Below are 27,441 nucleotides of genomic sequence, written 5' to 3'. Positions count from 1 at the left end.
CAATGTAATAGAAGAAAATTACTCTTCATGTTTATCTCTTACAAAGGAGCCTGAGTGCATTGGAGCCAGCAGATAAGAACAACTCTAATGTTACCAACTTTCTTAGAAAGTATAACAAAGAGATTTTCTTTTAATGAAAACATTTTGCAAAACATTTCAGTAACCTTCAGAATCAGTAAACAGCTTAAGATTGTTGTAACAAATATTTAGTATTCCCTGTGTCCTGAAACTGATATTTTTTTTGCTGTTTACAAAGCTGTGTAAATCTGCTGAGAATCATTTCACTGGTCAACCAGTGCATCCACTAAAACTGCATTTACTTTAAAGTTTGGAAAAAACAGAAGAATCTAGTAATGTGTCCAGTGAAAATGGACACAGAGATTGCTTTCTCAAGAAGTATATAATTTAAAATTAAGCCCTAATTTAATGGTGTGTTAGAAAGTGATTTTGTACCATTAATATGAAAATAATTTTGCAATTTTGAATAATTTGTATTTCTGAGTACATGGCAACTACCTGCATTCTTATTTACCAGAATTATCATAGCAAAACTGATTCAGCTACTGTATCTAAATACGAGTTTTATTGTCCAGTATTTTATATTTTTTATATGGCTGTAGAGGGCCTATGAAATGGATTTCTGATGACATCCCTATACTCCCTGGTATTATAACTAAATTTTTTAGTTGTAACCTTATTTTCCCTTATTTAATTGCTCATCTTTGTTTATTGTCTTTGACTATGACTAGAGTCTCCTTGAAAAACAGTCTGGTTTCTTTGTAGTACCACAGAGTATGCTACATACTTAGAGTAGAAAGGAAATGTAATTATAATAAAAGAAATAATAAAAAAAGATTTTTCATCTAACTAGCTACGTGAATTATTACATGATTTTATTGTATTACACATTTTAAAACTATGTTAATTGGAAATTGTAGTCTTAAGAATGATTTTCCTTGCCCTCAGAAATGTGGATAAAAATTAGGAACAGTGTATATAAGGAAGACTTGGCATTCACTGGATTTAGGGAAATAATCTGTTGAGCAAAGGTTCAATTTCACAAATATAGGTAAAGTGGGAAAAGACAAACATAAATTAATTCAGTATGATCAGATGTGAAACATTGTGTATTTCAGATACCACAGTGAGATTCACGAGAGCAGAATATGGTTTTGTTCTATTAGAGTCTTTGCAAAAGAAGGTACACTGAGGTTTCTTTAAAATGTCAAAAAGTTTCTAGGATAAATAATGAAAATTTCAGTAATATCTTGGACATGCAGCATGAACTTTAAAATCAAGAAGTTGTTGTGGTTTTTTTGTTTGTTTGTTTGTGGGTTTGTTTTTTGTCTTTGTTTTGTTTTGGTTTTGTTTGTTTGTTTTTTGTTTGTTTGTTTTAATGTTGGACCAGACTTTAGGCTGGTATAGGTGAATATAGCTCCATTGCAGTCAGGGTTCAACACCAGGGTACCAGAAGTGGTATTCTGGGGTGTATTAGGAAGAGCATTGCCAGCAGGTTGAAGGAAGTGATGCTCCCCCTCTACTCAGCCCAGGTGAGACCTCACCTGCAGTGCTGTGTCCAGTTCTGGGCTCCTCAGTACAAGAGAGACATGGAGCTCCTGGAGGCGGTCTAGAGAGGGCAACTGGGACTGAATCGTCTCTCTTATGAGGAAGTGCTGAGGGAGCTGGGCCTGTTCAGCCTTGAGAAGAGATGATTGAAACTGGGCCTCATCAATGTCTCTAAGTGCCTGAGGGGAGGGTGTCAGGAGGATGGAGCCAGACTCTACTTGATGGAGCCAAGCAACAGAATGAGAGGCGAGTGGCAGAAACTGATGCACAAGAAGTTCCACCTGAATATGAGGAAGAACTTCTTTACTGTGCAGTTGACTGTGCACTGGAACAGATTGCCCAGAGAGGTTGTGGACTCTCCCTCACTGGAGACATTCCAGGCTGGAGGCTTGAGCAGAGAGGTTGGGCCACTGTGGTCCCTTCCACCTTACCCATTATGTGATGAACTGACAGTGCATTGTGTCAGTGTGGAGTCACCTTTGGGACACTAATTACAACAGTTGCTTACTCTTTTGCTTTAGCAACACTTTGTCATGGACTAGATATTTAATGCATAACAGCACGCATGAATATATAATAGCATCCTATCCACCCCTTAACCCAGGACCTATTTAACTGTGCTGATATCTGTCCTTTTAATTAGAGGATATTAACAGATATGGTAAAACAAAGCAGTCATTTATTTTGCTTTTCCCAGAATTAGATAAATACTGCAAAAGTATTCACATATTTCTTAACCAATTGGTTTCATCTGTCACACCTTTTTCACACTGCCTTGATATTTAGGTGTCTCCATACAAGCTAGAATACCTGTAGGCAGCAGATACAGAAGAATAGTTGGGAGTACTCTTGCTGGAGCCTTGATGCTAATACAGCTACAACCTTCCACTATCTTAAAGTGTAGACTCTGCCAAACCCTGCCTACACAACTCTGGTGGCCTGTGCTCTTACCCCTTACTAATAGGTCTCCCTAAAGATTCTCAAAGAGGTTGCATTTAAACCCTCTGTGATATGACTGCTCCTCATTTAGGGTCTGGCACCTGATCCTTATTCCTTCAGGATGGAGAGAAGCACCGTGGTCAAACCAACTCAACCTCTTCAGCCACCCAGCTCTCTAACCAAAGAGTAAGTTGCCACGTGAATGTCTGAACCAGCCAGAGGAGTTTTTCTTTTAGCCTTTTGGGAAAACCAATTATTTCATGCCATACATAGCTTTATCACCCAATGAGATTTTGTTTATCAGCTCCACTCTCACAAGTAAGTAACTGTGAAAAGACTCAGTGGTGACTAAGTTCCTGCTAGAAATAGTCTAGAGTTTCTTTCGAAGCCACACCTGTTCATGTGACACAAGCCTCTTGGGTGAGCCGCCTGCTCTCTCATGGCATTGAGAAACAGTATGTCACACCCCAATGAAAAGCAAGGTACAGCCGTATTGAGCACACAAATATACATGTAAGCAAAGAAATGTCTTTAGATTGTCGAGGAACATTGTCCATTTAACCATATCTAATGTTTGCACTCTTTCTCTCACATACACACACACAAAACATTCGTTACCTGAGTAATACTTCCATTTGGTTGAGAGGGAAAAAGAATGAAAGGGGAAAGGCAAGGTTACTAGGAGGGGATGCATAAAATGTTTCTGATTCAACTGGGATGAAGACAGCTGAAGACAAAATGCCTACTGGTTTCTGCAGGTGCCCAGGTCCTTACAGTTGTGATACACAGAAACAGAATATAGTCTTTCCATGTCCGAACTTACCACAATTACATGCTTGAAAAGAAGCTTTAACTGTAAAAAAACCCAGAATGAGTCACAAAGAAATTGATGAGAAGATGTAATCTGGTAATAGTCCCTTTCAGGGGATGCAGTAATTTGTAGGATTTGTAGACACTTGCTTCCTACTTACAAAATTAATTGTCACACCCTTACACTGACACCATGGGTTTGGAATACATGATGCAATGCAACGATGGCTCACCATGACGAGTACACAGAATGAACCTGTCGCCTGTATTTCAGCTGATCCACCCAACTATGACTCACTGGTGAAGGACTGAACTTTTTGTCCTTAGGCAAAGGGCACAACAGCTGTGTCTCCCAGACACAGTGCCAATGCTTCCATGACATCTCCAAGTGCACTCAAGATAAGACCATTCAAGAGCAGTTTTTTTCTACCACAGGGCTTTTTGGCACAGATAGCAAGCAGAAGGCTTGCAGAGAAGTGAGACAGACAAATCAAGAACCCTGTGGCTTTCACTTCCGCACTCTGGTCTGAGGCTTCAAAATCAAATGAAATTGGGGGAAATTACCTAATCATTTGTTTGTTCCCTTTTTTCCAATACCTGACTCAGATCATGCTCAGAAGCAGGTGAAATTTTGATGGAGCCTGCAGCTGTTTCTACTGTTTCATCCTTGATGTCCAGATTGATATCATTAATGTTAACACAACAGCAAACAGCTGCTCCTACTTCTGTTCCTAGCAAGACTCTGCTCTTACAAATGTAAGCAAGCCTGATGACAGACACTGATGGTTGCTAAGGCCAGCTGATTTCGGAAGCAAGCGAGTAGATATTCCATTTTAGGGGCATCCTTTCGGACAGCATTCTGCCATTCATACAAACAAAATCACATTCATTCCTGTCCATACATCTTTATACAACAGTCATTCTCTGGTCCACAGTAAAACTGAACTTTGAAAAAAAGTCCTGAGTAAAGCAGAAGTCACTACCTGAAAAGACCATGACTCTAGTAACCTTACACCTCTTCTAACTAGCAGTCCCCAGCATGCACCCAGTTCACACAGCACTTAACAACTTAATATTTACAACAAACAAAATTAGGTTCTGCTTAGAGAAAGGAAAATGTTCATAGAATTTTTGTCAAATCATGATTTAAAAAGCAGGAGTTCTTTTTTCAGAGCCAACTCCATTGTAATAAATCAAAGTTCAGCCTTCTCTCTCACCAGTTGTGCACCTAATGATAAGAATTCTTTTGCAAAGAAATTTTGAAGAACATTAAAATCTGGTGCTTTATTAATGGGCTTAAATGGTAACCAAAACTTGTTAATATCCCCAACAGTTTTCCCCACTTTCTTGTGGAGTAACTCATGTCAAGCAGGATGTAACAACACAACTAAGGATGATCTTTCATTTGCAAAGAATGTGAAAATGCTATGGAAATGTTGAATGTTTTTAGAAACAGAAACTCAGATAGCATCGGTTATCTAGAGAGAAACTGAAAACTCTGGTTTCAAACTGTGCCTGTCTAGACTCCATGTATATTAGTCTTTGAGCCACCTAACAGCTGTTTCACTGTGAAAGTGGTAATTAAATAACCACAGCAGAAATACAAATGACCACAAAGACAACATAGGAAACCTGGCAGCTCAGACACGTCAGGTCACCCTCATTGCTTCTAACTGGATGCACATCCCTGTGTAAAGCCCAGAGTCTGTAACTACTGTGGAAAATGGGCGTAGCTTGGAATAGATGATTCCCATGAGCTGGGTAAGGAACATACCAGGTGCCAACCTGAAACCCTCTGCACGCAGGACTCTGAACTTTTTCAGCTAGTCTCAGTTCACCACACCATGTGCACCTCCCAGATGTGCAGGAGTAGCTACTGACTGAAGTCATGATCTGTTAGCGTTGCCCAGTCCAGCACACAATTGCGAAAATGGCTGTGCTACTGCAAATCCTGAACAGAAGTTATTTTGTGCTGGTAAAAACACTTTTCTGTTTGAAATTGCAGGTCTGGACTATGCAGTCCGGGACAGGAGACCTTCTTAGGTATAGGGGCCTGTTACTTGCAGCTCCTTTAGACAGAAGGTGCAGAAATGCAAGTACTGTTTTTGCAGGATGTGTATCTGTGTTTGACATGGTTAATAAAAGGTGCTCCAGAGAAAGAGTTGGGAAAACTTGCTCAAGGTGGTGGTTTTATCATGTTCTGTGAATAGAACTCTATTTTTCAGCTTGGTTTCACAAAATAAAGGAAACGGAATGTCAGAAACCATAATGGTAAGATGGAGAAGCAGCAGTAACAGCTAAATGAGCAACTCTGGAATCATTCATATCTGGTTGAAATATTGTGTTAACTATTTAGAAACAACTGTTTCTAAAACACATAAGTAATAGCCACTGAAATAGCTTTTAAAAAATTATTTGTAAAATGTCAGACAAGTTTTCCTCTTAACAATTTTAGTGGTTTATTTTTGTCATCAGGCTACACTGTCCTCAGGTTAGTTCAACAGCCTCCAGGTAGAGTCCAGACCAGTCAAGTTGTCCCTTTGTATCTCTCAATCACTGCTACAAATCTCTCTTTGTGATGAGAACCAAGCACATGGCTAGACCAGATATCTCAGTTAGTTCTGGCTACTCACACATAACCCTTCTTTCCATCTTCAGTGTGTACCTCCACTCACATTCTGTGAAATTGCATGCAAATACCCACAGATATCAGAAAGGAGATCTTGGCACACCATATGAGAGTGATTCCTGGATGCCTGGCAATTCTACTGGGGTTGGGGAAGTCACAAATACAGCTCATATCTTTGGAGGTGTTTGGGAAAGGGGCATTCCTTAGGGATGCCTCTGATGAAGCTAATGGTGTATGCTGTAATTCTAGCCCTTGAGACATGAGTAGAAAAACGTGTGAGATATCTTGATGACTATATTCAATCACATGAGTTATCTTGTAGTCAGTGTGTTAATGTGGACTTCAGGAATTGCCAGGCGCTCCACTTCAAGGCAGGGCTGAACCAGATTTCTAAGGCAGATATCTTTCTAAAGCATTTGTTTCCTTCACCCTCTAAGCTTTGATAAGTAATGACCATCGTTCTGATTTTGCTCACCTACCTAGCCAAGATGGTTTTGCTTCCAGGCTGTCATGATGTCCAGTGTTGGAGCTCAGGAGTGCACCAGTTGCTTTCTTAAGGACTAATTTTTGTATCAGTATCTATAAATATGTTTATTATTTGTATCTATATGTATTCTTGGAACATCAAATACTTGTTCATAGAAACATAAACTTTTAAAATCTGTTTTAAATCTATTTTAAATCTAGTGTCCTATGCAGTCATGAAACATCACTATTTGGCTCATTTCTGTGGCTGGTCTCTATTTCCTTGATTTCACTTTTTTCAGCTCTTAGTCTCAGCTTAAAAAATCATTCATGTTTTTGATCCTCTACTCTAGCCCAAGGGGGCTCTCTGACTCCAGTTTCTGTTCTGTTGCTTCCAGACCAAATTTATTCCCCGAGTTCAAGCTCTTGCTGTATGCCTTTGGTTCCTAAGCCCCTGAACAACTTTCCCTTTATTGAATCCACTAAAACTCTGGAATGTGCTCTTGACTACCCTTGCCTGGGTTAACAAGAATGCAACAGTTTCACAGCAAAAAGGATTGAGAGGTGTCAAGAACTGGGAGTGTCTGCTTGGATCCAGCATGTTAAAAAAGAAACTTGACTGTATGTTTCTAATGATATACTTTTAACTTGCACTCAGCATTTACTTATGGGAGATTTTTATTTGCAAGAAGGTTCGCATTGATGGAAGCTCTCAGAAACTTTCCCATTGAATGAATGCTTGCTCTTCCAAAAGTCATGAAAGATGTGGGTATCTAATCAATTTGCAATTTTATTTGATTCTTTTCCTTATCTTTATAAACCTGAAATGTCCATGCAGGACATTAGCCATTATGAGGTGATGTCAATGGCAAATTGAGTACCATGAACAGAAAAATAAATTATATTCAGAGGGAAAATTCCATGCATAGTGTATATCCAACTGGAAAATTAACAATAACTATTTTTTAAAGATACCTGTGAAACAATCCAAGTTTATTCTCAGAACTATTAATGAAAAACATAAATTTAAATCTATCTAAACAAAGAAAGACCTGATGATCCTCTCCTTCCCTCTCTATGCTTGTGTCCAGTACTTCTCTAATGTGGTTTTTTGATTAAAAAAAGTTATATTTTGACATATACGCTGCTCAGCATATGAAATCCCATGGACATACCTGCAAATATATTTAGCTCTTAAAGGGAAGCTGTTTGCTTAATATTCCTTAGAGAGGTGACTTTTAAAACACCAGAACAGAGAGATTATTTCTGAAACAAAGTTAGCCCCCAAAAGTGAGAGGATTTAGAGCTTTAAAAAAATACAAACAACTCTGAACATACAAATATACGTATTTTTTTGTATATATATATATATATATATATGTATATATACACAAATATATATATAGGCTCAGGTTTGTTTATATATAAATATATGTATATACCATTTCCTTTTGCACCTTAGTTATCATTGTCCATGAAGGACTTACATATATTCCACGGGAAAAACTTCAGATGTGAAAAATATCATAACTATTGAGCTGTTTCAATCAGATGCTCTCACCCTTGATCAGCACCCTCTTATTCTCATATCAGCACACAGGGAGAGATCCCTGGCCATCCTCCTTGGCCTCTGGCTCTGCAATAATCAAAATACTGTGGCCAGATGGTTTTGTTTTCCAGGAGGTGAGGACAGTATGATGTTCCCCAGAAAGAGATGTAATTTTTTTACAGGACATTATATTTTTTAAAAAGTAAAGGAAAACACTGATGTGTAGATGTAACAATTTTGTGGCAGTCTGTATAATTAAGAAGAATGTCATTTCACCTTAGAGGGATTATCCTTGAGAAAGTAAAGCAATAAAAAGAGGGCAGATGAAAATGGAAAAAAATTACCTGTTAACACCTACTGATAACAAAGCCCTATTGCTTTTCTCATTGATAATTGGAAATTAAAAGGAGGAACTCTGGAGTACCTAACAGAAGACAAGACACAGCAAACATTTGGGAGTGGGACTTGGAGAAAAAAATATGGCAGAACATATTCTAGGAAGCAAGCAGAGATCGAGTAAGTTAGAATTAAAAGAAACTCAGGAAAGGACAAGAAGATTGGACAAATCAGGAAAAACAGCCATTCTGCAAAAGCAAGGAGGATTGAACTCTGCTGGGCCACCAAAGTGAAGAATAAGACTTTAAAGGAGAGTCAAGAAAAAGTAGTAAAGAGAGGGAAGATATTCAGACTCCTTAATACTAATGTACCATAAAAAAGCAGGCATTCTTTATTCAGCGCCGGATGCACGAGGGAATATTTCCTCCAAATTATCATGCATGCACATGATATTTTGGCTCCTGTTTATACACTATACATACATATTCATTGATTTTCCCCAGAATGAACATGTGTATGATAATCATTTCCCCAAAATCAGTAACGTATCCCCTTCCCACATGCATTCTTCTGTCCCGGGGGTCCCTCCAGTGGTCTCTGGTGGTCATCAACCCTGAAGTTATACCTGACTGCCCAATGAACTCAATGTTATTTTCCCAAATACGGAGCTGAGTGGGCACAACTAATACAGTTATTCTCCTCTTCTCTTCTTGGTTACTGTTAAGCATGATCCCCATTACACAGTTCCATAGGCCAGTGATTTTTAAGAATAAGCATTGTATTTTTCCTACCAGCTGACCAAACAGTTCTTCATCTGGCAACAAAAGGTCAGGCAGAAAATGGTAGGTTCCTTAGGACTAGTAGAAAGCAAATGTCCCTCCTGTTTTCTAGAAGGGCAAGAAGTTAAAGCCAGAAAATACAGGCTGATTAGCCTCACCTCGATCCCTGGAAAGTGATAGATCAACTAAGCCTCGAAACAATTTCTAAACAAATGAAGAAGAAAAAGGTGATTGTGAGTAGTCAGTATGGATTTATGCAGCAGGAACAATGCTTAATTGGCCTGGTAGCCTTCTATAACCAGATGACTAGTTTGCTGAACAAGAGGTGGTAACTGGATGTTGTGAATCTGAACTTTAGGAAGGCTTTCAACCCTGTCTCCCATAATACCCTCATAGACAAACTGACAGGGAACGAACCAGATAAGGGTATGGTGAAGTAAACAGAAAGCTGGCTTGAACAGCCAGGTTGCAAGTCTTGTGATCAGTGGCAAGAAGTCCAGCTGGAGGCCAGTCACTATTGGAATGCATCAAGTGTCAATAGTGGGGTCAGTTCTGTTTAACATCTTCATTAATTACATGAACCCTCAGAAAGTTTGGAAATGATACAAAACTGGGAGCGTTGGTTGATAACATACATGGGTGGATTGCCATTCAAAGGGATTTTGACTGTCTGGAGAAATGGGCTGACAGGAACTACATGAAGTTCAAGAAAGAGAATTGCTAAGTCCTGCATCTGAGGAGGAATATTGAAGTGAGCAGTACACACTGAGAGCCAACTGTCTGGAAGGCAGCTTTACAGAGAAGGACCTGGGGGTGCTGGTGGACACAAAGTTCACCATAAGCAGCCATGTGCCCTTTGAACAAATAAGGCCAACAGCGTCCTGGTTTTCATTGTTCTGTGTGTTGCTAATACCTGTAGTGGCATGGAAATAGACCAGCTTAGGGTCACAAAGTTGACAGAGACTGGCTCATTTGACATATGACGAGAGACTGAAAGAGAAAGATTGTTCAGCCTGCAGAAGGCTCAGGGGAATGTTAACTGATGTGCACAAATACCTGGTGAGGGAGAGTAATGGAGACAGACTCCAAGCTCAGCACACTGTTTTAGATGACCCTACTCAAGCAGTAGGTTGGAACCAATGATCACCAGAGGTCTATTCCAAACTCAACTATTCTGTGATTCTGTGAAATGATTTACCTTGGTTTTCTAAATGTAATTATTCTCTAAGAATTCCATAGTTTAATGCTGAGAGCATAAGCATAATTGTTTCCAACAGCAATACTTGGGAGGTTTATAGGTTAGTGTAGACCTGGATCAATTTGTCAAGAAAAATACCATGTACTTGAAACATTTCCATGGATCTTACAATATTGTTTGACAGTTTTTTAAAAAACTGCTTGCATATTCTCCTACAAAAATATTTCTGAATATCAAAAGTAGTGAAGCCTCATTCCTCATAGATTTGTACTTTGAGGTTTCACTGCAAGCTGTACCTTTGACTTTTTCCATCCTCGGGCATAAGAGCTCTGCTGTCTAATTCTTCTGGGGTTTGATTTGTTGAGCACCAGACAAGAGGACTGGTATGGCTAGCCTAGAACTATATTTGTTAAACCTCACAGGCTACTTCACATATGCTGATTAGACAGCTTGTTACTGCCAAATAAAGAGGATACTGACAGAGTTGTCTGATAAGTTTGGTCTCTCTCTCTTCCCCCTACTAGACAGACCTATATTTACAAGTGTTTTAAGACTTGAATAAAATTCTCAACTCACTTAGGCATGGAGACTAACAAGAAGAGAACAATTACACAGATTTCGATATCAAATCCAACTAATGACTGCATACTTTTTTTCATAATTTAAACATTTAAACAAGAGGAAGGTGGAAGACTGAGTATTTATATAAAAACAAATGCGCAGAACAGTAATATACACATTTCTTTGACTTAATTAAAAAAAGGACAAAAGAGAGATTTTAATAAAAGCTTACTTAGGCATACCCAACATCCTGCTTGCCGTCAGAGACAGACATTTCAGAGTTTCAATTAAGAAAACTGTGTTTCAAAGACACACAAATCCTACCAATGCATATTCCCTTTGTAAGAAGGTATTTTACAAAGTAGTTTCAGAGTGCAGATGCATTAATGGACCTAATTATTATGCAAAGGAAAATCTTCCACTGTCTATCCCCTTATTTCTGTATTTTCATAAAGAAAAACACACATAAGCAAGAAAAAGCTAATCTGTTCTTGCCTTCTATTTTCCTGGAACCTCAGTGATATCACTCTAAACAGAAACAGTAATAATACAGTGAATTGGAGAGTATATACTTGGAAATACTATTTCAGTGCATTTTAAATACAATTTTAATTGTAATCCAGGCGATAAACTGTTTTGCCATATGAAGATGGAGAACTAGATCACAGTTTTCTCTCTCCTGATCTTATGTAAACAACGGTTTTCAATAGAAACTCTAATGCTTTAGGAGAAAACTGGAAAGTTTGTATACGGGTTAAAAGCATCCACAGGTATACTAGTAATGGAAACTTTTGTGGTTGTGGTTTCCACAGCCTTCTCAACACTAATATCAGTATCACTACAGGTCAACACACTAATGTTCCTTTGTTAATTATCTAATTATACATAAACCTTTTTATCAGTTCAAAATTACATGGGTGTTCATATTGCATCATATCTGCTGTTGGAACAACAAGTCTCATATATAGGTCACTTAAGACCCTTATGAAGAAAATTTTTATTAAAATAAGCTTTTTCAGTCTGTAACAAACTACGCTCAAACACTGCCAACTAAATTAATCAATATTTTCACAAAATGAAGAATGAACCAAGAGCAGTAGTTCTTTAGCACATGGGAGGGTTGGTTTTGTTTTTAATTTAAACATAGTACATATTAGCATTAAGTCCAAAGCACTTGATTAAAACACCAGGGTGTACCATGTTCCTGAGGCACAATGAGGAACCTTTGAGGAAGAGGCAGCTATGCACCACCTGAGGAACATCACCTTCTGTGAATTGCTGCACTCCACACTAACAGAAGGGAGACCAAGAGCACATCCTCTACTACTGAACTGTCACAGCTCCAGATAGCCCCATGCTCCAGGGAACGTTTACTCCTCCCCACTAAGCCTAATATACCTGCTGAAAGAATCCATGTGGCAGGGTTTGACTAGAGAAACTGCAGTATATTGGAGCTCCTGGTTTCAAACCAGACTTCAATGTGAACGTACTGCAGCTTTTTACCTTAAATGCCTCATGAGAGAGAAGTTATTTCTCCCCATACAACCTAAGGACAGAATGACGTCCCAGAGAGAATGGCAGGAAGATGGATCCTCTTCTAAATAAAGTTATTTACAGTAGCTTGGCATTTTCCTGTGTAACACTGTTTGAGCACTACTCATTCATCAGTGTGGTTTGCTGAAGTATAGGAGTCAGTAGCAGGTTAAATAACCTTTATTCATGAAGAAGTCTCAGTGAAGTTTGTTTGCATGGAGCCATTAACCATACCTATTGCACAATAAGCAGCCTGTCAACATACCCTCCCAGGTAAACACCTTCTAGGACAAAGAATAAGCTTTACTGCTTCAGTTTAATAAACTATGATTATTTGCTCAAGTGACTACTGGAGATGCACCATCAATCTTCCTCAGTTCCCTCTACTGCCATATTTTAATGCAAGATATTGTTTTGCATAGGCTGTTTCTGCCTTGGAGGAGAAATGCAAGCCAACCAGGTAAGGGTAATATCAGCTATATTTCAACAGCTTATACACGTCAGCTCATAATTCTCTGGCTAGGCTACTCTTGAGACAGTGACAAAATTGAGCATGACAATTCAAATCATGGCTAAAAAATGCATATAAAGTTCATTAAGGCAATCTTAAGTCAATATAAATGTGATAATTAGACTTTAACTGCAGTAACAAACAGGAAAAGAACTGAGTGCCACTTCCAGTTACAAATGAGATACAGACACAATAGGGGAATTTAAAATTAGGTTAATTTGTTTTACTTGGAAATTTAATTTTAAGGAAATTTTAATAAGAAAACACTGAAAGCATTGAAAAAGCATGTTTCTGGGCCCCATGTTTTTTTTACATGGAAAGTAATGTTAAGGAGGAACCAACAGACTACACAGGTATTGTTTGCTCTACAATGGACTGATACCTCACTTGTTCTTACCAGTTATCAGTAGCTTTTCACTTTCAGTTTTAAACTGAGTTTCATTTAGTCAGTTTCCCATCACTTGAAATCTTTTCTGACAGTAAGTTGCCTTTAAATCACTACATCCTAACTTCTCATATATAACTAGAGCTACCTTGAAACTTAATTCTTCTACAGCTTCAAAGCACTGTGGTGACTGGAATATTTTTCAAAACCACAACTGAGTTCTCAGCAGAATTTATGAACACTACTTCACCTGCATTCATAACAGAGAGCTGTGGAAGAAAAAACCTATAAGAGAACGTGTATACACTGCAGTGTTCAGCTTGTGTTATTGGTCAAGAGTTCTAAGAAAAAGTATACTTTCTCATGTATAGGTAAACCATAATCTCTTATGCATGGCTATGCTGCTTCTGGGCAAGCTCAGTATGCAAGCACAGGTGTTCAAGTAATTTTACCTTCCCACAGCATACCCCAGATTAATGGAGTTAAATTTTCAACAATCCATGTTTGCCTATTACATGATCAGTGAAAAAAGAGAAATTACCATTTCTGATCCCAGATCCAAAACTCTAAACTGTAAAAACTGAGCAGAAGTGTTGGGAGGTTTCTTCATATGAATGCCCTCAAAAATAGGGCAACATCACAGTAATAGGAATTGCTATAAACAGTGTAATGAAATAAAGGCAAGAATTGCTGGCTCAGGTGATTAGTAATGAGCAACTGACTCTTTCATTAACTGGGCACTAACCTAAATGTAGCCAAGGCTGGTAGTTGCCAGGCTCCTTTAGCACTGCTTGGGCCCCACATGGCAGTGGCAGCGTGACTGATGGCATCGCCTCAGTCCTCGGGGCAGCGGCTCTGACTCACAGAGGTCAGCACCACCAGTAACTCAACGGGTGCACACCTCTGCTGCAAATGGCAATCCTGTCCTGCAGCATTCAACATTACGGAGAAAGCATTCAGACTCAAAAGCAGTAAAGAAAAATAACAAAGGCCATGCAGCCCTGTATCAGCCCCACTGTGCTAGATCTCAGAATCACAGAATAGTTAGTGTTGGAAGGGACCTCTGGAGATCATCCAGTCCAACTCCTCTGCCAATGCAGGGTCACCTAGAGCAGGTGACACGGGAACGCGTCCAGGTGGGGTTTGAATGTCTCCACGACCTCCCTGGGCAGCGTGTTCCTGTGCTCTGCCACCCTCAATGAAAAGGAGTTCTTCCTCATGTTGAGGGGGAACTTCCTGTATTTTAGTTTATGGCCATCGCTCCTCGTCCTGTCGCTGGGCACCACCAAAAAGAGTCTGGTACCTTCCTCTTGGTACCTGCCCCTGAGATATTTACATGTATTAACGAGGTCTCCTCTCAGTCTTCTCCAAACTCCCGCAGTCTCTCTTTATAGATGCTCGGCAACATCCGGCTGCCCCGATCTCTACCTCTGCGGATAAGGTAAGGGGCGGCTGAAGGAGCGCTTTTAAAAGCCAACAGCAAAGTTGGACGACACGGAGCCTTCGCCGCCTCCGCCACCCGCACCCGCACCCCTCCTCGGCGGCCGGGCCGGGCAGGGCGCTCCCTGCCCCCGGGGGAGCCCGCCCAGCGCCGCCGCTGCCCCGCACCTCGCCCGGCGGCCCGAGGGGGACGGACTCAAGGTCAGGCGGCGGCGGCGGCGGCGGCGGCAGCGGCGGGCGGGGGGCCGGGCCCGTAACGGATGTGCCCGCCCGCCCCGCCTCCTGCGCTGACAGAAAGGCGGCGGCGGCTCCTGGTGCGCCAGCGGCAGCCGCGCGGAGGCTGGTGCGGAGCAGCAGCGGCGCCCCCGGAGCCGCCCGAGAGCCCGCCCGCGGCAACCGCCGCCCCGCACGCCCACGAGCCTCCCGAGCCGCTCCGCTCCCCCCCGCCTCGCTCCGCCGGCTTTGCCCGGGCCGCCGCGCCCCCCGGGGATGGCGGTGCTGGCTCTGGCCCTGGAGGGACTCGCCATCTTCGGGCTCATCCTCTTCGTCGTGCTGTGGCTCATGCACTTCATGTCCATCATCTACACGTAAGCGCTGGGGTGCGGGGGGATGGCGCCGCGTTGTTCCGTCACCCACCCGCCATCGCTCCGGGAGCGCCCGGGCAGCGGGGCCCCGTCCGCTGCCGCCGCACCGCCTCCCCCGCGGCCGGCTGATCCTCTTCCCCCGGGTGTCAGCACCGGGATCCCCCGCCGGGAGACCCGGGCGTCGCGCCGCCGTCCTCAGTGCACAGCTGGGTTCGTGCTATCGCTCTTCGGGTAAAAACCGCTCTCTGTGGGTTTCTGCCTCCTGCGCTGCGCCGTGATCTTTGCTCCTTTGCCTTTAGGCTTGGGTTTTGTTGTGTGCCGGTACACCTGTAAAGCGAGGCTTTTCCGATGATGGTGGGAGACCAGCGTGCACAGCACTTACCAAATGTGTGATTTTTTGATTGTGCAACGACTGTACAGAAGAGCAACTGAAGGAGTACAATATCCTCTGCCAGGCAGACAAAATTTTAGCCATAAGTATGCTTCTTTTTTTCTACTGAGAAATGATGGTAGTACTGATAAAAACAAGTATATATAGTGTGTTAGACCCTTCTTGGATAAGTGCAAGTAGAAATTCTTTTAGAGTTTGTGCACAGGGTTTGCATTTTTGATTGACAAACAAAGCAGAGGCATTGGCTGTGGGCATGTGAGGAAAGGATTAAGAAGGCATCTCTTCTTGTAGAAGGTCGTGTTTTGCTCCTTTAAGCAAAAGGCAACTCTTGCATCACTACTAGGATTAGAAAATATCTGAATTTCTGTTTGCTTTGCTTGTGCTTATCTATTCTCCTTTCTTGCTGTTCCACTGCATCTGATAGGTATCTGTGATAAATCCCAGCCATTGTTGAAAGCAAATCTCACAGAATGGGTAAGGGTGGAAGGGACCACAGTATGTCAATCTGGTCCAACCTTCCTGCTCAAGCAGGGTCATCCTAGAGCACATGGCACAGGATTGTGCTTCAATATCTCCAGTGAGGGAAACACCACAGCCTCTCTGAGCAACCTGTTCCAGTGCTTGATCACCTCCACATTAAAGAAGTTCTTCCTCATATTCAGGTGGAACTTCCTCTGCATCAGTTTCGGGCCATTGCTTCTCATCGAATTGCTTGGCTCCATCCTCTTGACTTCCTCCTTTCAGATACTTAGAGACATTAATGAAGTCCCATCTCAGTTGTCTCCTCTTGAGGCTGAACAAGCCTAGTTCCCTCAGTCTTTCCTTAATAGAGAGATGCTCCAGTCCCTTAATCATCTTTGTTGCCTTCCACTGGGCCTGCTTCAGAAGCTCTATGTCTCTCATGTACTAAAAAGCTCAGAACTGGACACAGCCATGTGAGGCCTCACCAGGGCTGAGTAGAGAGGCAGGATCACCTCACTCAACCTGCTGGCAATGCTCTTCTTAATGCACCCCAGGATACCATTGGCCTGCTTGGCCACGTGGACACACTGCTGCTTCATGGACACCTTGTTGTCTGTGAGGATCCCCAGGTCCTTCTCCACAGAGCTGCTTTCCAGCAGGTTGGCCCCCAGCCTGTGCTGGTGCCTGGGGTTATTCTTCCCCAGGTGAGGACCCTTCATTTGCCTTTGTTGAATTTTAAACTATTTTTTCTCTGCCCATCTCTCCAACCTGTCAAGGTCCTTCTAAAGGGCTGCACAACCCTCTGGGGTATTGGCCATTCCTCTGATCTTTGTGTTATCAGTGAACTTGCTGAGGAGGCATCTGTCCCTTCATCCAAGGCATTGATGAATAAGTTCAACAATACTGGGCCCGGTATTGAACACTGGGGGACACCACTACTGACTGGCCTCAAACTAGACCCTGTGTGACTAATTATGACCCTCTGCGATCTGCTGTTCAGGCAGTTCTCAATACTCCTTACCATCCACTCATCCAGTCCACGCTTCCAGAGTTGAATTTGCAGATACCAGAGATTTGCTTCTTTTGCCCTTGGTCTTAGTTGCCTTATGGTTTGGTTTAGTTTTTTTTCTTTGTTTGTGGTTCTTTGGTTTATTTTATATGAAATCATTTATAAGCTCTAATAATTTTTTTCTACTCAAGTTACCCTTAGATCTTATATTCACTTTGATAATTAACTTCTTTCTTGAAAACTATCTGTATGGGTTGTCTTGGACATAAATGGCAGGATTTCAGTACTGGAGAGCAGAAAGGGTGCTTAGTGGGAGATGAAAACATAGGCTGCTGTGGACACAGCTGATTTTGGACAGCTTTGAAACTGATTAAAACAGTCCATTGTATGCTAAAACCTCAATCTGTCAGGTGAACCTGTGTAGTGCTGCTGCTCATAAATCTTTAAGAAAGACTGACAGCTGTAAAGGGCAGGAGATGCAACTGGCAATATAGGGGAAGACATGCAAGAGGATAAACAGGAGGGAGAAGGGTGAGATATGCTAAGAGACATGAGAAGAAAGGACAAGGGAGAACCAGAGAGAAGGGTACACTTTTGGGCAGTCAGTGCCACAGGAGCTACCCCTTCAAAGGCACTGCCTCTTGTGGAGGCAGCACACTGGAGGAGGGTGGAGGAGGGACACTCCTGAATGCACTCTGGGCTGCAGGTAAGATACCCCTGAATGTACTTTGACCTGTCAGGCAACCCACCCTGAGGAACTGCAGCCTGTGGATGACTCACCTGAGGAGACTGCAGCCAGTGGCAGGCCCATACTGGAGCTGACTCAGGGGTTGCAAACCTGTAGTCAATCTCTCCTGAGCAGCTACACCTGCTAGAGCAGCGTAACAGTTAAGACACAACCGCAGTGGAGGAAAATAAGTGAGAAGCAAGGCATGGCCAGAACCTTTACATACTGACTTCTGCCTCCTGTGTTGTCTTGCTGAAGGGCAGGGGAGGGACTGAAGGTAAGGAACTGTGCAAAAGAGCAGTTCAGATGGAAAAATGGAGAGGAAATGTCTCTGACTGAAGCTGAGCCTGGAGAAGGAAGAAAAAAGGTACTTCCCTGAAAGCTGTTTGTCTTTTTTTCTCAATGCCCACATTGATAATTAGTTGCCCATTAATTGCCAGTAATTTGGGTAGAATTGTCTGAGTTGAGGCAGTTTTGCCTGTGACAGTAATTGGTGGGGACTGCAGGCAGCAGTTGGACCTGGTATGGCCTGGGTCTGGAGTATTTGTAGTCATGTGAAACCTAGAAGGAGTTGAGCTTTGTGTTAATGGGAACTTGTCTTATGAGCGTGTGTATTGTGTATGGGAAGTTAATGCAGATTGTGTGTTAGCAGGTGGAAAACTTGCCAGTTGTGAAGAGGATGGTAAGAATTGGGGTGATCCAGTTTCAGCCTGAGGCCCCTGGAGAAAAGTGTGCTTCCAGTGGGGCTCTGGAGTTACTGTCTCAGCAGGGCCAGAGCCAGGAGCTCTTTGACAGAGTAATGGGCTGATGATAACAGAGGTATTTAATGTTCACTGTGAAAAGGTGGCCCATGGCTGGAGATGAACAGCTGGTAGCACTGAAGTGACCAAATTGCAATCTGCGCTGAGTTGGCAGGCTGTTGTGGAGGAGCTGCCTCAGTTACAGGGGTCTGACCATGGTATGACCATGCAGCTGCCTTTTGAAGTAATAAAGAAATGGTGGGCACCTAAAGCAGCCATCCCAGGGAGCTGTCCTTGCAGTGGCTGTGGTGGTACTGGGCAACTGAACCTGATGGGATATAGCTGATGGCTGGAGAGAGCACTGCTCTGGTGATTTTGGAGCCTGTGGCACTTGTTAGCATTGCTCTGTGCAAGGGAGGAGGACTGTGGGGTTTTCTGATGGAATTGTACACAGAGGAATACCCTCGTCCTGCAAGCAAGGTATCTCTGTGAAAGGAATTAGCAGAAGCAGGTGATCAACTCTGCTTCGAATGCTGGAACATGTTTCTGGGGAAAGGACCCCAGATAGATGGTGATTGTTAGTGCTGTGACCTGAAAACTCTGGTGGCTGGACACTGTTACTAGTGCTGCTCATCTCATAGAGACTAATTCTGTCCTGGATAGCAGGCACAGCACACTGCACCCATTCTTAGATCCCTGAAGTATGAAGGAGTTTTCACTTACAGAAACTTCTCTTGATGTCAGTGGGAGAATGCAGTATTAGAATAGAATTACGTGGTACTTGTCATATACTGAAAAATACTTACATTGTACCTGTTAGAGGAAGTAAAGAGGAAAGTTGAAACTAATTAGTCCTTCTGTTTTCTCTTTATGGACAATATTGTTGGTTTAGGTTTTTTTAAGTCATCGTGGTAGGGACTGCTTGTACTCAGTCTGCACTGTTTCTAGCCGTTCTGAACTGGTGAGTTGGAAGAGCTGATCTCTACCACTCGAGTACTAAGATAATGTTGTAACATGTCAATGACACTGTTGTGGACTAGACAGTCATCCTTCTGTGGTTCCTTATTGGTATTTAAGATGTTCAGTTTAGCAAAACACTTAGGACGTGCAAATTAAGTAGATAAATGGGGTTATTCAAGAAAGTAAGCTTTTTTGCCTTGAAATGCTGTCAGCAGTTGTCAACCTTAAGGTCAAGACAGCATTTCTTTTGCATTGGCTTGTGCTGTAATGGCTTTAAAAGTTATAGTGTTTGGATACCTAAGGTACTGTACAAGAGTTCAGTTGAGGAACAGTGCCTATCCTTCCATAATGCATTTGCAAAATCTGGTTCTTGCCACTGCTTTCCCCTACTGCCTTGCCTTACTTTGGATGGGTTTGAATCACAAAAACATTTAGGTTGGAAAAGCTGAGATCATTGAGTCCAGCCTTTGATTACCTTTTTAATTAAACCTTATGAGAAAGTACGACGTCCAGTTGTTTCTTGAACATTTCCAGGGATGGTGACTCCACCACTTCCCTAGGCAGCCCATTCCAAATCTTGACAACCCTTTCCATGAAGAAATTCTTCATGATGTCCAGCCTGAAGCTACCCTGGCTCAGCATGAGGCCATTTCCTCTTGTCCTATTGCTAGATACCTGGGAGAAGAGACCAACTCCCAACTGGCTACAACCTGCTTTCTGGTAGTTGTAGAGAGCAATAAGGTCTCCCCTGAGCCTTCTCTTCTCTAGGCTAAACAACATTAGCTCCCTCAGCTGCTCCTTCACAAGACCTGTGCTCCAGACCCTTCACCAGCTTCATTGTTCTTCTCTGGACATGCTGCAGCACCTCAGTGTCTTTCTTGCTGTGAGGGGCCCAAAACTGGGCACAGGATTTGAGGTGTGGCCTCACCAGTGCCAAGTACAGGGGGACAATCTCTTCCTTGGTCCTGCTGGCCACACTATTGCTGATACAAGCCAGGATGCCGTTGGCCTCCTTGGCCAACTGTGTCCAGTTCAGCCGATTGTCCAGCAGGACTGCCAGGTCCTTTTCTGCTGGGCGGCTTTCCAACCACTCTTCCCCCAGCCTGTAATGCTGCCTGGGGTTGTTGTGACCCAAGGGCAGGACCTGGCAGTTTGCCTTGTTGAATCTCATACAATTGGCCTCAGCCCATTAATCCAGATCCCTCTCCAGGGCCTTCCTACTCTCCAGCAGATCAACACTCCCACTCGACTTAGTGTCATCTGTGAACTTACTGAGGATGCACTTGATCCCCTTGTCCAGATTGTCAACAAAGATATTAAACACATTAGGTAATGTTTGGTAACTAAAACAAACATTAGATAATGTTTAGTAACTATTTATTTGTTTTTGCTGCTTTATTTGTCTGGTCTGAAAAACTGAACTCATGTGAAGTCATGTTCTGGCTTTGAGTCTCCATTGTTCTTGTACCACTTGTCAGTGGCAATTCTAATTATAGCACTTAATGGAAATCACTTTAAGGCAGCTGCAGTCAGTTAATGCTGAGGCTCCTCATTGTCTTGGTTGCCAGGTGTAAGTGTGAAGGGTAGTGTGTGTCAATTAATTGATAAACTGGTTTTAGACAAATTGATACTGCTGGATTTAGACAAATTATTTTAAAAAGCTTTTAGTTACCGTAGTCAATGAAGAAATAATGAATTCTGCATTTATGTGGCATTTGGGTGTAACTGGTCCTGTTGTGCCTTGTCTGCTGAGTGAAATACAAGACTTCCAGGAACATATAAATGTAATAAAACACCCAAATATAACTAAAAGTAATTAATAGCCTTGGTGTAATGTGTATGGACACAAGGAAGAAATTCAGTTTGCACAGATGCCTGAAACTCAAGTTTCCTGAAGTAAACATTGAAGAACTTTTTAAACATGGCTTCCAAACCTAAACAAAACCCCCACATAGCCTATGTTTGACTTCTGCTTTTTTTTCTGTGCAGTCATTCGATATTTTGGTTAATAATCTGTTATTGTATAGTGATTATGATACTTAATTTGTAAGAAAATAGTTCTATTTCTCTTGGCCCAGTTTGCTTGTCTTGTCAGCTGTTTGTTTTGTGGTTTGTTTTTTTTTTTTAAATCTTTGACCCCCTCTTCCTGGTTAGTCTGTGATTTGTGTCCATAATTATCTGTACTCTGTTCTCTGATCTCTCTACTTTGTCATCTCATTTTCACCTTTTTGTTTGTTGATGGGACTATCTCCTCCTTTGGACTGTCTTACACTTTGCAGTATCTGGCAATAGATAGGATAAGGTAACTGTTAGGAGCAGCAGTAGTTACCCACTTTGCCATCACAGGGGTTGCATTTTCTCTGGTTTGTGAAAGTGCTTTGGAGGCATCTTATTACAGATAAAAGCCAGGTAGGTTGTAGTGTAGATCTAATTTAAAAGGCAGTCTTCAGAGAGCTCTCCTGTTACTATCAAGTGTTACCAGGCATAAGTGAACCAACACTTTGCTAGACTTTGGAGATAATGCAAAGACTCATTTATGAGGTTGGAGGTACCATTCCGTCCTATTGATAATCACACACAAACAGAAAACTGCTAAGTGATGATATTGGAATTTCTCCAGGAGTTGTCTGGAAGATGTCTAGCACATGTGAAGTGGCATGTCTGTTCTTGGGTGTGTGACTTAGTTGAATCTTTATTCAACTTGAACTACTTATACCGAAATTTTTCATGCAGGTTGTCTACATCAAGGTAAATAGTTTTTTGAGTTACGTAGCTGATGACAAGGATGACATAAAATATTGGTGACACTAACAACAGATTGTTGTCTTTGATCTTGTATATGTGGAACAGGGAATGGAGCAAACTCGTAATCTCATTAGCAGTGTCTTTCTGCAAAAATTCTTAGAGGGTTAAAAGCATTACAGATCTCTGTGAGGGGTGAGGGGAGAGGGGAAAATAGACAAAATTTTTAGGCTGCAGGAGTCTGTGGGGTGTTTTGCTGCTCCTTCTTCCCCTGCCGGTGATATTGACTGCATAATATGAGGTGGTACAGTGGATGGATGAAATACATTGTCAAGAGTTGTGCATCTTAACCTTTTGAAATACTAATGATATGTATCAAAATTATGTTACATTACACTTCCTTTTAAACATCTTTAAGAGAGGTGATACATATGTTTCATAACAGCATTTCCAAGCAGATTGTTTTGTGCAGATTGTGTAGTGGTGAGAGAGGTGAATTTATCTATTTTTCTGAGAGTCTGTGAGCCAAATTTTGTGGGTTTCTTTAGAGGTAAGACAGATAAAATTTGCCAACTCAGTTTTTCTGGTTTGTATCTATTGGAAATTTAAAAAAAAAAATTGCCTTTCTGAAATGCTGTCAAACATGATGTTGAGTGTAGAAGTGTTACTTTAACTTACCATTTTCTTTCAAAGTTTGTGTTGTTGTTGTGGTGGTGTTTAATAATTGCTTTCTTCAATTTCTGATGTTTCTTACAGGAGACTTATTCAAGCTTTCCAAGGCATTTGCAGCACGAGGGCACTTACACTGTCTCATTGACAACTGTGTAGTCCAGACAAGGTTTACAGCTTTTCTGTTACTGTGGCTGGGATTAATAGGGCCCAGGACTGTGTGTCCTGTGTGAATTTTGTGTTTGAGCATCTTCTTCAGCAGTATGCTGTTTTGTGCTCTGGAAACACTTGCTGATGAGTTAATGAAATAAAAATTGGCCTGTCATACACTGAAAATAAAGAAAAAGTGTTGGCATGGTGTCTGCTTTATGATTCGATAATATAGTTTCTTCTTAGCCATTAACATAATTCTGGCAGTTAACTATTTTGGAATCTTTTAGGGAGAAAAACAGAGAAATATTTGCGTTGCAGGGATCTTCGGCACAAAACAAGCAGTAGGGAGCAGCCTGGGGTCTGTAGGAAGCATATTACTAATGTTTAGCAAATTATGTTGTCATTTAAACTTGTACCTTATGAAATAATTGGATCTGAGCTAGTTTAGTGTTAACAGATTTTTAAAATAAGTCAGAAAACCAAATTGAATAGTCTCACAATACCATAGTTTAAAGTTTTGTGTTTTAGAAGATCCCATGCTTAACACTGATGGGTTGATGCTGTACTAAAAGCTGTCTGCTGTGGTTGGTTTATCTGACCCAGAGTTACAACCCTCCATCCACTGGAGATGCTTTCATAAACAAAACACAAATTGTGCTGGATGCAGTTCTCTGAAGTTCCACAGTTTGTTGCAAAGAGTCTGTATCAAAAAGGGTTTCTATTTCTATGCCTTAGTGACTCCTGATTTGGTGCTCAAAGGGATAATCCAAATCCACCTCCTACTGCTACACCTTTCTAAACATTTCTGCAGTACTAATCTGCCTTTAGTGAGCATGTGGCTATGTGGTGACTCAGATCAGCAAGCTAGCTTTTTCTGTGGGATAGTTCCCTGTTTGATCAGCAGCCTGATCCAATTTATGTTGTGGTACTGACTGTTTTATAGCCACCGGTGGGCTGAGGGTGAGGGAAAGCAGAAACAGGGAATGAATTGCTGTTTTGGTGGCAGACTGCAGATACACTACAAGGGAAAACGGTGTGTTCATTTTAATGCTTAGTGTGATCCGTAATGGATGTGTTGTAGGCAACTTGCTGTGTTTTTGTTAAGCGCACTACATTTCAGCTTGCTGAATTGTAAACTGCCTAGGATTTGGTCAGTAACAGGGTTCCCATTACTTCAAGTTTAACCACAGCCGATTGTATGGAAGCCAGTTTGTTTCTCCTTTTATCATGCAGGTGTGGGGGCAGGGAGGGGAGTAGGAGAGGACATATTCGGTGGTTTTGAGTTCCGTAGTGTTGTTCTTATTCCTGAAAGATAAGGGTTTTTTTCTTCTACTTAAAACTGTAAAATGTGTTTGAAAGCATCTTTAACTCCCCTCTTCCCACTCCCCCTCTTTTAGAAAAACTGTATTAAGTTACGGATTACGTCTACTGAACGTGATTTTGTGGTAATATTTGGAAAATCCTGGTTAAAGAATTTCAGTTGTGTATTGAGATTTTATATTTGAAATGATGAATAGTACTAGATAGAATTTGTTCTGCGTTGTATAATTTTGTTTGTCTTTGTTACTAGCAACTGATTGAACTATTACTTTCCCAAACTGAAAGAGCAAATCAGTGTTTGGTTTTCGAGAACAGTCACCTTCTGAAAAATAACAATGATCACAATCTGGGTCCTTTCTTGATTAGCTCCTGCTCAAGACCTTTAATTTGACTTTTCCACAAAAAAAAAAAAAAGGGCGCTATTTTGGAGCTTAAGATTTGGGGTTTTTTTCCTAATCATTGCCCTTTCTCTCCACTACCCACTGATTTCAGTGCATTACATTCTAAGGTCCTTTTTTTTTTTTTTGTATGGGGGGGATGTGTAGTACAGGAGAAAATATGTGTGAAGCATATGAGATGTTTGATCTGCCGTGTACATTCGCCTGGCATGTGATGAAGCAGTACCCAACTGCAGCATGCTTTTCAATATAAACTCCTAGTATGCAAAAGGTAGGGTTACATTTTTTGTTTTTAGTGGTTTTGCAGGCATGCACAAACTTATGACTGTTTCTCTGCTGGCAGACAGCCTCTACTACAAAGTGCACACCTGAATCTTACCTTCCATGTACTTCTTTCAGACTTGCCTACTTCCATCTATCTCTGAATATTTTATCAAGGCTAAGTGACATGTTAATTGTTTTTAATTACATCAGGGTATCCTCTTAAGTTCTTCCCTGTTGTCCACACCTGTGTGTTTCTGCTCCTCCCTGTTGTTGGATCTGACAGTTGTGTAACTATTAGTTTGCTGAGTGAGTGGATTGACTTGCACTGTGTCCATGTGGCTGCTGAATTGGATGTAAGCAGATGACAAGAGTGGAGGATGGGGAAGACTGCTTGCCTGAAAGCACTCTGGGTGACTGATGCAGTGATTTGACCCAGGCCAGCCACCAAGCAAGGGTATCCTGACCTGGGACCAGCATATTTCTAAAGGCTAATGTCTTCCTTCGGTCAAGGCAGGTATCAGGGTGGCATGCATTTAGTATTACTTTGAGTCACTTGTGCATGCCGGCAGTGTTTTCTATTACTTATTAACTTGAGTCAACTGTTTCTGTCAAGCAAATAGGGGCAAGGAACAAGCTATAAGGGAGTGCATGCTGTGAAGGAAATCTGTGATGTAGAGTTGGTTGTGGAATAGTTTTCAGGGGCCTGACCCAAATCTGGGGTCAGCTCAGCTCTTCTGGAAGCCCACTGAAGCATGAGAATGAAGGAGACCCTAATCCTGCTCTTCTCCCATGATCCTGGCCATTCGCAGCCACTTTCTTGAATGTGCTCTGGAGCTTCTTGCCTTCCCTAATGTGCCCAAACTCTAATTTGGCAGAACTCAAATCTGAATTGGAAGGAAAAAAAAGCCAAGTTTAACTTTCTGTTAAGTGAATGAATTGAAGCAGGATTGTATGGGCATCAGTACTGGCATGATACCTTGTTTGGCTGGTATTGATGGTAGCTCGGGAGAAGGATTTTTGGGGAATCTTTGCTGCCAGTGAAACTACATGATCATCTTGCCACATCCTTTCAAACTAGCTAGGTTAAATTGATGACATGCTAACATTACATGTGTGGTAATAGTTTTGTGGTGGTTTATGTATCTCAGCTAATTTACTGTGGGATTAGACAAATATCAGCACTGATGAGAAGCACAGGACATCCCAGAAGAGGAGAAAGGAGGGAAGAAGGAGTGCCTCAGAGCGGTAGCCTGTAGTTAAACTGGTTCAGCTACGTTATAAAGCTCCACTCAAGGGGAAAAAAGGCTGAAAACAAGATCAAGGTGTTTGTTTCTTGGTTTAGGAATAATTTTCTCCATTTACTAAGAGAGCTGTGGCCACTGCTTTTTGTTTGACCTGTGTTTCAGTTTTTGAATCTCTGAAGTCTAGAAGGTCCATAAAGAGGAGTGTAGTAGACCTACTAATGCAACAGTAGTATGCCTGCATGCTTAAATTCCGGTATAAAAGTATAAGAAATAAGTACTTGATTCATTCATGGCTAGGCTTTGCAAAGGAAGATTTGGGAAGGCTTTATCCACATTTGTTACAAGCACGCTGGTGGCTAATGAGGCCAATATGAGATAGACATGTCCGATTGCAAAAGGCACAGCAGAAAGACTCCTTAGGTGGTACCAGTGTGTTATTCAGCCTTAGTTGTGTTTCTCTGCCTCCGTGCACAAGTGTCTAGTTTTGCTTCCTGGTGGGATGGACCAGAGCTGTGACAATGGCTACTCGTATAGACCCCATCCCTCCCACCTTTACAGGCAGGCAAAAACCTGCACATACATATTTATTATATAAAATATAATGATATTGATATATATTATATAATGTTATATCTAGTAAAAAAATCTTAGTCTAAGTTGGAAAAGCTCTCTAAGATCATCAAGTCCAACTGTTAACCTAACACTAAACTGTGTCTGTAAGTGCCGCATCTAAACATTTTTTAACTATCTACAGGTTTGGTGACTCTACTACTTCCTTGGGCAGCCCGTTCCAATGCTTGGTAACCCTTCTGGTGAATAAATTGTTCCTAATACTCAACCTAAACCTCCCTTGGCACAATTTGAGGCCATTTCCTCTTGTCTTGTCACTTGGGAGCAGAGACTGACTCCCACCTTGCTACAACCTGCTTTCTGGTAGTTGTAGAGAGCAATAAGATCTCCCCTGAGCCACCTTTTCTCCAGACTAAACACCCTCAGCTCCTTCAGCTGCTTCGCATAGGACTTACTCTCTAGACCCTTCACCAGCTTCATTGTTCTTCTCTGGACATGCTGCAGCAC

At 41.7% G+C, this 27,441-nt stretch overlaps 1 protein-coding gene across 1 annotated transcript in view; it reads left to right on the top strand.

Annotated features, from left to right (window-relative positions):
* The first annotated feature begins 15,106 nt into the window (after positions 1 to 15,106).
* UGCG (UDP-glucose ceramide glucosyltransferase) overlaps positions 15,107 to 27,441 on the top strand; it is a 30,647-nt gene continuing 18,312 nt past the window's right edge. The window contains exon 1 of the mRNA XM_027709020.1: positions 15,107 to 15,288. Coding sequence (XP_027564821.1) covers positions 15,191 to 15,288 — 98 coding nt within the window. The 5' untranslated portion in view covers positions 15,107 to 15,190. The remainder of the gene's footprint in view (positions 15,289 to 27,441) is intronic.

This window comes from Neopelma chrysocephalum, unplaced genomic scaffold, assembly GCF_003984885.1.
Source record: "Neopelma chrysocephalum unplaced genomic scaffold, ASM398488v2 Primary Assembly neopelma1_96671, whole genome shotgun sequence".
Lineage (NCBI taxonomy): Eukaryota > Metazoa > Chordata > Aves > Passeriformes > Pipridae > Neopelma > Neopelma chrysocephalum.
This window is presented reverse-complemented; position numbering and strand designations above follow the sequence as displayed.